Here is a 14252-nt window from a genome sequence, read left to right as displayed (position 1 = left end):
CAGCAGAGCCATCGCACATTGTTATGCAACTCACTGTCTGCAAGGGTGGCTCATAGCTCCTTCTTTATTCAGCAAGTGCCAAGTGCATGTTTAATCAATGTCACAGCTCACCACAGTCTGTGCAACTAAAGCCACTGTCATTCCTCTCTGTAGATTTGCCTGGCTAAGTTATGCAATGCTCCGAAGAATACCTTGGAATTCTTTCCAGCGGCTCTGAATGCAGGTGTGTGACAGCGTTCACACTATTGCCAGTGAAGCAGACTTCTTTTCATCCTTTTTCAGGCTGGACTAAAATTACATAGTGTGACTGCACGTAGTTCGCTGCATTTGGAATTACAGCATGTCAACGTGAGAAAGCCTCCTCAGACGGCTGCCACAAAGAGTATATGAAAGGCTGGGTTTCTCCGAAGACTTAATAAATAACTAAGTATAACTGGATAGAACCAGGAGCTGTTTGTATTTTTTTCTTTAAAGACGAAACCAAACAGCATGCATTTCGTTGCTCTGCATCATCTAAGGAAAAAACCCCTCAATTTTAATGAGAATTAGCCAACAGCGAGGATCGTTACCAGAAAGGGGTTTGCTGTTTCTCGACTACACTTGCTTTAGTGGATTACTGGGAGAGAAGGCCAGTCATTTGGAAGATTCTCTAACGTTATTATCCCCACCGATAAACTTCATCAAGGAACTGTTCATGCTCCTATCTGGTCTGTCTGAGTGAGGAGAGCAGCCCCTTCATGAAGATAAAAGCCTGGTTTGCCACTGAATTGACGAGTAAGAAGCATGTCTGATGATATTTTATTCCTGATGCAATGTAGGGTAAGAAATATCCTTTTTTTTTTCACCTTTCCGTGAAATATGTTCTGAGCTGATGGCTTTAATTAGACTCACAGCAGAAATACGTTTATCTCCAATGATTAAAGATGTTTGCCAGGAGAGAAAAATGCTACTGCACTATGAAACGTGATTGCACATCTTCAGTAAATTTGGGTTATGTGAACCAGCAGAAATCCCAATCAAATTTTGGTTTAAGGTTAGAAATTTCTGAATATGAACAGCATAGCAGATTATATATAATAACAACATCTCAGCCACCAATGAACGTAATTTTACAGGGAATATGCTTCTAGAGGATATCTGACTGTAAATTAAGAGTACAAGAGCAGCTAAGTAATAGAGAGGACCTGTCAACCTCACTTTTGCAACAAAAAAGGTAATAAATCATATACGCATCTGTAAATATCTCTCCCAAATCCCTATATTGCACAGAATTTTGTTATTATGAAAATACCATTGTCCTTTGGCATACTGCAATGGTAAACATAGATAATAACAACCTTTCTATTTGACAAGACAGATATTTTCTGTTAAATGTTTAGTGTTGCATGGATGTCCAAAAGCTGATCTATTAAACAAGTAAAAGGATAAGATCTCACCTGCAATTGCCTACCTAAGGCTCACTAGCCAAAAAAGACTGTGATACTGTAGTATGGAGACATATTTTCCATGGTGGAAAACAGTAGACGTGAATATTTTCAACTGGTTCTGTACTGTGCAGTTAAATATTTAACAACAGCTAAAAATTCACATCAGCACCCCAGGCATTTCAGACTATCTGACAATGCCCACGTACCTGCTTTCATCAGTTCGATTTTTCACAAAGAAACAGATTAACTGGCTAAAGACAAATTGAAATTTTTTTTATAATAAAGCACATTAATTGGCTTGTTCTACAAAACAATTACCTTAAACATGGACATGTTCATACAAAGAGAAAATAAAAGATGAGTGCAACTCAATAAAAATAGCATTAAGAAATCTTGTGTAAAGTAGTACAGAATTGTTTTTAAAAAGAGCATAGCTTCCATGTTTGTCAGACCAGATTAACCATTTGCTTTCTTTCTTCTAGCTAGCTGCCAGAATACTGGTGAAGGTATTTGCAGGAAAAATGGGGACCTCTGCCATCACAACGCTGGAAGATGTAAAAAGGCAAGAGGAGAAAGAGGAAAAAGAAGAATCTATTTTAGCACTGCTTGGGATTATTGGAACTGTGCTCAATTTATTTGTTATTGTTTTTGTGTACATCTACACTACACTTTGATGACGTTTTTGAACATCAATTGCACAGCACACAGTGCAAAGACCAGCGATGGTAAGAATGATTTCTAAATTGAAAGTAAAAAAAACCCCAGTGTCTGAAAAGATTATCCAAAACATTCCAGAGCAAGGTGTCTGGCTAAGGGCGCTACATCGATGACTGCTAAATGTATCTGCGAGCCCAGCTAGGACACTAAATTACGTAAATGAAAGCATATGATATGCATCTTCTCATTGATAACAGATGAAATCCAAATAGCAGTAACAGAGATGGCACTGGTTTATTGCCAGTAAACAGGCAAGACAAGGAATGTAAGCAAACACTGAAAACAATCAGAACATAGAAAGAGATTAATTAAATATATAAATACATATAAGCAAGCCCCACGATGCTTTCTATGGTTTTGTGCAATATGTCTTTTCATAGCTGAGACCAGAAAACAGACAAAGGGGTTTTATTTTTAGATCACCATAATCTAGGCTTATAACTTACACTAATGTATAATAAGTGTGAAATGGCAACACTACTATACCAAAAATTGTAATACTATAAATAAAATTTTAACTATTGACTATATTCTGCAGCATTTTTGTTAGTCTTGTGGAAAGCTGGAAAAGATTAGATTTTCTTGCCTTTACTGAATCTGTATTTGAAGTCATTACGCTATACTGACAATGTGCTTTTCTAATTAAAAATCTTTTGAAGTGGTGTGAAAAAATAGTTTCAGTACTTCTTTTAAGAAATTTTTAGTTACAATGACACACTAATACAAATGAAGAAAACCTGAAGTTACATTTTCTATATCACCATTTTTAGAATGTATTTAACATCAGTCAAATACAATTTACCTGTTTTCATCTTGATGCTTATTTTCTAATTAAATAAAACATATCACACATGGATTCATGGTGTTGAATGGAAAACAGGTTTAGTATTTTTACCCAGAAGAGCGTATTCTCACTTTCTGGACCAGGTCCTGGAGACATTTTTCCTTTATGTACCATTTATGATTGAAGCCCAGAAATGCAACTCAGGCCTGTTTCCTGGAACATGCAATTACACTAATGAAATTAATGAAAATATATCCTTATTTTAAATTAAACCTATGTATACTTTTGAATTAGATCCAAAGCACAGACAGTCTGAGAACACAGAAGATTTTTTTATATGTGAATATGTCACATATATCTTCTAATAGAAAAGCTACTTTTGAGAACTTAGGATTAGGAACACAACAGAAAAGCCACACTAAAAAAGAGATGCCTATTTTAAATAAATGCCATTCTTGGTATTACATGTGCCACAGAAGAACAATAGAGGAGGTGCATTTCTAAAGAACAGCTCAGTTCCTTCTCCTAGGCTGTAAATCCACATTTGGTTCTTCCATAAAATGTCAAGCAAAGAAATGCAAAAACATCCTCCATATAGGTGATAGCCTATTACTGTATAAAACTTCATAACTGCTAAAGCAACCTTAATCTTTGGAAATCACTTCTAAACAAGCACATGCATAAAATAAGGTCAGGGATCTAGAACAGAATGAATTTGGCAATGACATTTCAGCCAGTTGCAGAAACTACACTGTAATACACTGATTTATGGATGGATGACATGGAAGATGGTATGATCTGGTTTCACCACCCTGAGTTAATACTGGCTCATCCAGAAAAAAACTATAAACAGATCTGAGGTTGCACTGGAAGGAAGCATGTACAGACAGGAAAATGTATTCACGGTCCATACTATACAGCAAATCTCTAGTATACTCATTTTCAGTACATGAAGCAACTCATCATTCTGTACAACAGAGCAACATTCTAAAGGAATTATGCAGGCCATTCATGTTTATTTAAAACTCTAGAATACAGTCAATAAGTTATTACATTTTTCAATGTGCTTTTTATAGCTCCATACTTACGGATATTACTGCACTTTATATCTACATACTTATGGATATTACTGCATTAATGTCATAATAGAAGGATATTTGAGATGGGACTTAAAATGAGAGGTTACAAGAGCCTGAAAACTGAACAGCAATAGAAATTCAGGTAGAAATTACTGCTGTTTATTTTGATCCTAAAGTTATTTAAAACTTGTCAATTCTGTGAAATAACCACATTTTTTTCATGTCTTTTCAGTGCACAGCTCTCATGAAATTGTTAATCGACTGGTACACCAGCACTGGAATAAGATATTGCATGTTTTTTTGTAAACACTAACAGTAGAATAGATAAGCAATTTCAAAGTTATGAACAAATGTGGCAAAGGCACAGCAACATTCTTTTAGCAATTAATGAGTTCATTAACAATTACAGAAACTAGTGAAATTTTTAGCTTCAATAATTATATAATGGCTATCCAAACTGCCATTGTATTTCTAATATAACTTGGAGCAAAAAGCTTTAACCCTTTGAAGTGAGTCATAGAGTGATATTATCATAAGACACTGCCCCGGTATATGAGTTATATTTTGTATTAAAACAGAAGTCTGATATCCCCTCTTAACAGGTTATACTTGTACCTCTGTACTCGTGCGGACCCAAGTCTAACTTCAGTTAATCAAGCTCCAGTATACAGCTCTGGTGTTTATCCCTTTAATCCAATATACGCATAAAAATCTCAACAACAAAATATATCTCAATAGCAACTACTTCTTCTTAGACGTAGAGAAACGTCAGTATTGCAGGGAAAAAGCAGATTTTCATGGTGATTCAACATTTATGCTGCAGTGGTACCTTCACACCTTCAGCAATGGCTGGATGAAGATCTAATACTCTTAGCTGAGTGAACTCATTGTACTGACTTCAGATATCCATAAGGGAAAACAAGCTTCCTAAAGTATTTGGCCTACTCAGTTCAGTGGAACTGGACGACTTTGCAAAAAGCAAAGTAACACCATATAAGGCCTTGAGAATAAGTGTGGTTAACAGAAAAGAAATACTTAGCTTCAGCAGTATTAGCTTCAGCAGGAAATCTACTGTAGCCTGAGCTCTGAGGCAAGGAGGTGAGGTCTGAAAAGTATGACTTTAATGGACTCAATTAACAAAGGTATATCGAAAAGGCAGAAAAAGAAATTCTTTATGTTCACCTTCAACAGGTTTGTCCATAGTACTTACTAAATAAGGTTCATAATGAGGTATTTGGCAGCAGGATGAAGCAGCTGAACTGTACGTGGATTCACGAGTCCACAGTGTGACAGTACTTGGTAAACTATGGAAAACACATTAAAAGCAAATACTGGATTCTTGCAAAGTGGACCATGCTGGCCAGGAGGCCTTTTAGTAAAGCCCTCACATAGAAATGCATCAAGTCTTCTCAGCAGTCAAATCCAAGGAAGACTGAACTAATCTAACACCACAAGCTATGCCATATATCACATGGAGTCTTTGTCCACCAAAGAGGGAAGGGCGGCTAAAAGAGATAAGAGGGGAGATGCAGGAAAACCCCAGCTGAAATCACATCATCACTGGCTCCCTGTAAGCCTGGAAATGCAAGCAAAGAGAATTCAGCAGAATTCTAAAACTTGCGCTGAGGCCCGTACTCCAAGGAAGAGGTGGTGCCAAACCTCTCTCACTCTTCAGCTTTAAACAAAATCGATTAAGTCATCCCATGGTTTTCTAGATACTAGTTTAGAAACAAAATAGCACAACTACATATTCAAGCAAGAAGATTCTAATACCATGGTATCACTGACAAATCCCAACTTCACTAGGCTTCTCGCTGTCCAAGCCCATAACGATATATACAGTCCCTGTCCTAAAAGTCACTTGATCTTCCTTCTGCATCATGATCCCCTTCCACTGCCTTCTCCCTATAAACCCTGTTAGCTACAAGGACTACTATTACTACTGCTTTCTTCTTTCATACTTGTAAATACTAGCCTGTGTAAGTCTTCATAAACATAGGTCCATCAGTCAAGCAGACTTTAGTTTCACCAGCAAAATGTAAACCTTCAAGATGGCCATGTACCTAAATGCCCAGCAATACCTACATGGTAGATGTTCCATGATACAGAAATCAAGAACGACATCTATTTTAACAATGAAAACATGAATTAAGTACTTAGGAATAAATGAAAATGTAAAAAAAGAACCCATGTCATGTCACAAAGATAAACTTCTTTCATTAATAACATGAAAGAAAATAAAACCCACAGCAACGCCATACCAAGATACAAAAACACAGGAAAAAATGATCAAGAAGGAGGGTGAGGATTACAGCAGTTATTGCTACTTGTGACTAGAGCTATCATCTATCTTGCATAATAAAGAAAGTCCTTCATAGACAGATAAACCTTCCTACTCTACAAGAAAAAAGCAATTATGGAAATTAATGAAAGCGGTCAGTTCACAATTTTCAAGGACTTCACAATCACCTTGCTCTGATGTAGATGAAGCTGCAGAATGTGTCAGAGCAATCTAGTTTGTGAAGGTCTGCTTCAAGGTGAGGTTTCTAAAAGATTAAATTATATGTGAGTACTCCTTATGTGATCAATATTCCTTTTACCTGGAACAAGCTAGACAACAATCTAGTCCATGTATGTTTCAGGCAAACTGAGCAGGGACAGCAAAACATATTTAACCAGCAAAATACCTAGATACGGTTTTAAATGCGATAAAGGCCAATTTTATATTCTGATACTGGAACTAATCAAGAATGTTGCCAAAACAACTTTGCAAGCAGGATGTATCATATTGTAGCTAACTGAACATGTTTAAATCAAATCTAAAGTTCTCATCAATACCAAAATACTTGTATCACCATACTGGTATCAGTCTACCATACAATAAAGGGAAACGGTACACCCAGCAGCTTCATTGTTTATTATATTCCTTCAGAGGAAACTTTCCTCACATAACTTTATGCACATAGCAGACATGTTACATGTGAAGATCATCATTACTGCAACCATACAGAACAAAATCTAAAATCTAGTTGAGGAATACCTCAAGGAGATTGGTAACCTTTAACGGGTACCATCAGCATTCATTCAACTCTAAGAAAGTTAGAGCTGCTGAAAATCGATGTTTTCTTTCAGCACTGTACCAGGCACAGTTTGTACCTGCTGGGGTGCCAGAACTGGGAACACTCTATCAGCGTTCTGTATGCAGTGTTCTCAGTCTAGCACATTACACTGGTCTGAAAACTAGAAGAATATGTATATTCGTGTTACTAATAACGCTTGTGCCCTTCATTACTCCCCCTAAGTAGGCATGCAGCCCTACTGGAGATGGAAATTTTTCAGTCTTAGGAGCATTGTACCAGAGCTTAAGATAGCTCCAGAGCTTCTCAACCTGTCTCTCTTGTGACAGTCGGGCTCTCTGTTACTTATGTTTCCTGACACTGTCAGTAACGTGGAGAATCCCAGCATCACCTCCAACTCAGACTCTCATTAATGTGGGAATTATCTGTCTGGTTTTGAACTAAACAGTAATTACCGCATTGGAATTAAGCCTGGCTATCACTAGGACAAACTATTTTTGGGGACTCCTTTCCAACTAAATGCATCTGACTCAAATACTCATGAAGAGAAGACATTCTTGACAGAAGTCGTGCCGTTTGCACATTTCCCTCTTAAACAGATACCCTATTACATTTTCAAAGAAGCTCGACTGATAAAAGCCTAGTATATCAGTTATTTTTTTTTTAATCCAGAAGACTGTTAATTATAGATTATGCATATAATATTGAACAAACACAGTGGGAAGCATTCAAAACTATTGCTTGGTTCAACGTACTAAGCATAACGCTGCCACTTTAAGAGCTACAGATCCACTTATGAAAAAGCAAGAAGCATCTGCTTTGTTCACTCTTTACTAATTTTTATTATTTCACAAGCACAAGATACAAACATCCCCTGCCAATCACAAATAACTGTAGCCCAGCAGTGGAAAACATACTCAAAATGAACATTCGTAACTGAAACCTTGCCTTTTCTTTGTACTTTGGGAAAACAAATGGTCCCTGAAAGTCAAACCAGTCTCAACTTCTCTCCACCAGCCACATATCTCATCTCATCTCATCTATCAGTATCTGACTGCTCTTCCCTGGTTAAAGGTGACTTATATAGACAAATGCGGTTTTCTATTAAAAACAGCAAAATGCAATTTCAACAGCTCTGATTCATCTATAACTTAAAGCCAACAGCTTCATCCTTTAGATAACACAGCATTTTTGCCAGGTCTTTCAGTGACTTTTCCTTTCTAGCTCAACAAAGAAGAATTTATGAGTATCTGTTAGAAAGATTGCTTTATTGTTTTACATTAGGTTTTCATTTGCAATAATGAGCCTGCTCTACAAGCTACAGAGTTCATTTTCATCAGTGTAATATGTACAAAATAGAAGCAAAAAATTCATTGCAAAATTAGGGAGAGGCGTCAGACTGTGGACTTGGAAATGAAACATCTTCATTATTTTTATTTTTTACTATAAGGCCCCAGCAGACTTTTTGAACCACTTCCATTCCATCATACAAGATTATGTAACGCCCTAGTTACCACGGATTAAAAAGAACCTTATTCTTGTTCTAGTCCTACGTAGCTTTGTAAATATTTAAGACATAGACAATTTCTCTTTTACCCCTAAGATAAAATACACTGTGTAATTCAAGAAGCTATGACATTGTTTCAAGAAATTCATATCACCACACCCTACAACCTGCATTCAAAAGAACTGCAGTAACGTGACAAAACATTTAACAGTTTCTCCAAAAAAAGGACAATCAAAATGAGGGACCAAAAGCAAATTATTCATATTCAGAAGAACAACTTCTGCTACTTTAGGGATTAAATCCATCTTTGCAAAGAAATTCAATCTAAGGCTAAGGCAGTGTTTAAAAACTTCAGGCTGGCATTTACCTGAAGAAAAAACGCTTATCAATATACTGAAGCCTGTCATCTAGCGAGACTGAATATAAATCACAAACCCAGTCTGCTGGTTTTGCCATTACTTCTACACAGGCATTTCCTTAACTCACACTGCTTGACACCACCTTGTACAACTGAAACGGTTTTCACAGCAAGGTACAACATACCGGATGAATCTATCAAGACATCTTTGTTTTAAAATCAGGACAACATGTAACTAGTTTGTCTTTCCTTTCAAAAAAACAACTTCATTGTTCCCATATACTTGAAATATTTTGCAATTTTGTTGAGGGATTATTTTTATATTATTTTTATATTTCCTAAATAAAGCAGAAAAAACCCTGAACAAAGTGAAAGAAAATTACCCTAGTACATGCAACATTTACCAACTTCATGCATACACTTGCTCAATTTCCGCACAAAATTAACGTTTTTCATCAAAATAAGATTCATGGTCTTGAATAAAGTACACTCACTCTCCATATACCTTCTACAGAACAACTAATATTTCTAGATCAAAATAGCAGTTAACTGTTGATTCCAACAGTTAAAAGAATTAAACTTCAATTTTTACAAAGAGATTAAACCAACAAAGTTTAAACTCCGACAAATGAATATTTCAATGAACACTATAGTTTTGTTTTCTCAGGCTCAAGTGAATGTCCTATTAGTCTAATTCTAAGTTGGCAAATGTACTGAAATTAGCCTGAACTACCTATAATTTATACAAAAACATATTTGACAGAAGTAAGCCCACTTCGATTTAGAATGAGACAATGGCATTTACCTGAATCGTTGCGGAGGTAAGATGACATAGCTGGGATGAGGCAAGATTGACTGAGAAGCTCTAGGAGAACAGATGGAAGAGCACTGCTATTTTGCCCTCTACTCTCATGGCTAGTTTGAGTTTCTCCATTTGATGTACTTCCTGCAGGATTTATGTAACTGGCAAGAACCTGAAATGCACAAAAATTAGTCAAACCTGGCTTATTTTAGGCAAAAGAACTTTGACTTTTGTTCCTTAAGGAAGACACCATAATACTTTCCTAGCTTTTTTACTAATTCAGTACTGGTACTTATTTCAGCAGTCCCAAAGATCTCTCAACAGAAATTCTATACAATTATTAGACTGTAATTCCAACTTCGGCTAATGCTAAAATTAAATAGCTATTATAATTCTGAATTGCTTTAAGAGATCAATTAATATGAATTTTGACAAAACTGATAGAGCTACTTGAAGCAGGCGTTTGCCACCTCACATCATTGAGACATGCAGCTTATCCGTCCCATTCAATTCAGAACACCCACTACAAACAAAATATATCTTTTTTTAAACTGCAAATATTTTAAGAACACTTGCAACTTCTTTTTGACGGAACAACTTATGCTGAGCATGACAGTTAACTGAAGCAATCACTTGTGAGCGTGGCTCTTGCTTCAGTAACTAAAGATCAGCCTTCCCCTCAATTGACGGCAGGAGAGTTGCCTCAAAACTGCACACCTTCCTGTTCCTCCCAAGGGTGGTTCTTGCTGAGCACATAGGCCCTTAGCATACGTGGTAGACGTACAACCTAACGCACTTCAATAGGCTTCATTTGTGCAGTTGTACTTTCAAACTAAGGAACTTCATGGCTTGAAAGGCTGTATCATCTGGGCTCTATTTACCTTTTTAGCCTCTTCTCTTCCCTTTCATCCTCTCTCTTTGCTCTAAACCCAATACCCATGGTATTTTGCTGCAGCTTGTTATCAGCACTTTGTACAGCAGAATTTTTCTTAACAACCTTTCTAGATAAGGGACTAGGCAGCTTGTGGTACAACTGACATCTTCAGCAAAATGCTGAAGGGTTTTCTACTTTTTCCTACAATTGCTGACTGCCCAAAGCAAATGCCTCTTTACCTCAAAACTTAAGACAGTTATAGCTAAATCTCTGCATGGCATAATACAGAATACTGCCTAGGAGCTTCATCAAGAGTAATTCAGCTGATTTTCCTCTTTCTTGCCCAAGAAAATTGTTTTGGATTTTATTTGTTTTGCTTTTGCAAGGGATATGATACCTGTGCCTTGTAATCTATGGTGACTGGAATAACTGATCACATCAAAATGATATCTTCATCAGTCAGGGCACGGACGTTTTCAGAATTTCATCTCCTTTGTGCTCTGCCTTAGCAGTGATGTCAGCTAATGCTATTGAGCTGACACTTCCATGAATAAAATTTTTGATGACAAGATAGCATCTCATTTTCCCTACACTGATCTAAGATAACAGGGGTTGGTTACATTTCACAATGGACTGTAGCGCTTAATTAGGCAGGATTTTCTTCTCCTTAGTGAGGCATCAGAGTTTTAGTAAGACCTGGATGTTTACTAGTGATACGCTATTGTCATTTAATTTACATATTTGTGGTTTTACAGTATGTCTTTCTAGTGATATTTTGTTATATGGGCATAACATGTTCATGAACACCAGGAACAGCTATAGGCATTTCCTCAGAGAAGAGTAAAAATATGTGAGAAATGAATAAGTAAGATTATTTGGCACACAAAACAAAATGCCTGTTCCCACATCCTCCTCCTTTAACGGACAGACTTTGCTTTTGACAGAATGCAGCAATATTGACAGAGATATGCAACAAGTCCACGGAAATAAACTGGAATGCTTCTTGGTTCGCTGTCTATTCAGAACTGTCACCCAAACTCACCCACACAGGTCTCTTTTATGAAGCAGCCTACTGACGTTCAAAGATAGCCTCTCTCAAAATATGATCTGTACCATTTATCACATAGACAGATGGCTGTATATTATTTTTCGCTCCAAATACCATAATTACTCCGCTATATGACTGAAAAAATACAAGCTCCATTTTTACTATTCAGTCCTAATGTTTCAAGAGGTAATCATTAATCAAAATTTCATTACTACACACCTGTAAAAGGCAGGTCACATGCTCCTCTTCCAGCCTTTGCTTAGTCAAAGCTTGTTCAACATCCCATCCTGAAGCTGTGGAGCCTGTTCCAAAGCCTGTACCCTTAGCCCAGTACAACTGCTGTTCTTCTGTTGATGTACTGTTGTGTGTACTCGACACCTGTGGCTGAGTTAAAAGAAAAAGTCACAATAATTTAACATTTTTCAAGTTAAGAACATTGTGTTTAGGAAGCTTTTGTTCAGCAAAAGAATGTAATCTCAATTTACTAACATTATAAAGATATAATCAGGATTCAGCGAAATTCAAAGCTTTAGATAGGAAAGACATTCAGGTACACCTAAGTAGCTGCTACAGGTCAATGCTAAATTGTTGCAAGTGATCCTTCAATTCAACCAGGACTGTTAAGTCCTATTTTTTTTTTCTTTTAAGATATCATCACTGCTTAAATTATGAAAGGTATTAAATTGCTACTTAATCAATATTGTGCTAAACATCACAGCTCTGTAACACACCTGTTTAACAGCTAGTCAAGTTAAATAACATTATTAGATGAAAGGGATAGGAGTAAAAACGTTACCAAAAGTACACAATTGAAGTGTTGAGATGCTCAAGGGTGTAGTGGTTTTGAATAATGCTTTAAAACAGCAAAAGGAGTTACATGTATAGCTCTGAAAGGATCACTGTGTCACTGCAGCACACCCTACTTCTTCTCCAGATAAAAGAGGGGGAAATATCTTGTCCTTAAAATGTTCTGACAAACACCATTTTTCCAAAGGTGCTTGTACAGCTTTTTAGTCTGCCTTAGTGCATTTTACTAACATAACTCTGATATTATACTGCTTAGCCCTTATGAAACTGTTCAAGTACTTCTGTTAATTTTTAAAGTTAAACAGATATTTGGTGAAGACGACGTAGAAAAAACTCTGATAAGCATTTTTTAACTAAGACTTTCCTAGTTATATATTTAGCACACTGAACAAGTCACCTCTGAAGCGATGAACACTTGCTACTTTCATTACAATTACTCAGTGACAACAAGCCTTACTAGAAACCAGCTCGTGTGAGGAGGTAACCCAACTTCAGTTTGCAATATCTGATTTATAGCTCTGAAAAGTTGTGTTTTCTGTTCAGATCTTCAGTGATTCTGTTAAAGATCACACTTGGAGGAAAAGGAATGACGTATAAATAGACTGCAATGGCAAAAAAAGTTATCACCTATTTAGTAACTTACTGACAAGGGTCTGGAATCACCATTTAACTTTTACATTAGGAATATAGTGCATCTTGGTGATGAAATAGCTGTACGGTTGTTCTTCTATAGACAATACTCAGTGCATCACTCATGAACATGCTGTGCCTTTAACACTCGAGGAGTGTCATGAACACTGACTTAAAGCACTTAAGGGGAAGCCTGGCCCCAGAAATACAAGCCTTGATGAAAGTCTGATGGATTTCTAGTTTCTAATTACCACCTATGACCTGATAGATATGAATTAGGAGAGAGCAAGCTGCTTAAGGGGTCACGGTAGAACTGAAGCAAAGACAAGAATTAATGGTTGCCCTTTCCCTCCAAAAGCGCAAAAATGCTAAGGTGTTAACGTGTCAGCAGCCTCAAACCCCATTTAGAAGCAGAGTATCTCAGCTTCCCCTTAAATCTGACTAGCCATTAAAGTGAATTATTCTCAGGCACAGCTTCATCTCTTCCTTGCTCAACAGCTCATCAGTATCAGAGCTGCTAAAATATGGGCAGCCCCGTATTTTGCAGCTACTCAGCCATACTTAGCCACCAGGAACTTTTTCATGCAAGACTCTGCCACAACAATACTAAAGAGACAGATGTTCTGAATAGAGGGTGGTATAATACAGAAAGTACATTGCAAAAGTTTAATTTTGGAGGTTCACTGGGAACGTTGAGCATTACCAAAAATTTTTGTCTTTTGGTCTCATTTTCCTACCAGTAAAAAAAGTATTAAAAAAAAAAAATCACTGCATTAATTCATTAATTTTCACAACTCATTTACTTTTGTGAAGCACTTAAGAGGAAATAATTTGCAGCCAGTAGAGTTTAGATGATGAATTCTAAACAAGTTAATGAGGTCCTGCTATCTAATGAAGATTAAAGAACCACCATACATTGAGCATTGTGCCTCTTCTGCACTCACAAAGAAAGTCCTGTGAAAGAAACAGGTAACACCTTAATGCCTTATGACAAGCCTTCTTTGTTGCTTAAATTTCATGATTACCATGTTTATTTGAAATGCAATGACAATTACTTAATCAAGTACCTTTTAATTATTTTCATTCAAATGCCAACTCTGCAGAAATCAGACTACAGTGAAAACGATGAGATTATTTTGGTT

At 36.6% G+C, this 14252-nt stretch overlaps 1 protein-coding gene across 5 annotated transcripts in view; it reads right to left on the bottom strand.

Moving 5' to 3' along the window:
• The window catches only part of BIRC6 (baculoviral IAP repeat containing 6), a 180825-nt gene that overhangs the window by 44508 nt on the left and 122065 nt on the right, over window positions 1-14252 (bottom strand). For all 5 annotated transcript variants that reach the window (XM_054063213.1, XM_009570787.2, XM_054063212.1 and 2 more), the window contains exons 64-65: window positions 11893-12057; window positions 9755-9923 (exon numbers count right to left, since the gene is read on the bottom strand). In XM_054063213.1, coding sequence (XP_053919188.1) covers window positions 9755-9923; window positions 11893-12057 — 334 coding nt within the window. The remainder of the gene's footprint in view (window positions 1-9754; window positions 9924-11892; window positions 12058-14252) is intronic.

This window comes from Cuculus canorus, chromosome 3 (assembly GCF_017976375.1).
Source record: "Cuculus canorus isolate bCucCan1 chromosome 3, bCucCan1.pri, whole genome shotgun sequence".
In the NCBI taxonomy this organism is placed as follows: Eukaryota; Metazoa; Chordata; class Aves; order Cuculiformes; family Cuculidae; genus Cuculus; species Cuculus canorus.
Note: the sequence above shows the minus strand (reverse complement) of the source record. Positions and strands in the feature narration are given on the sequence as shown.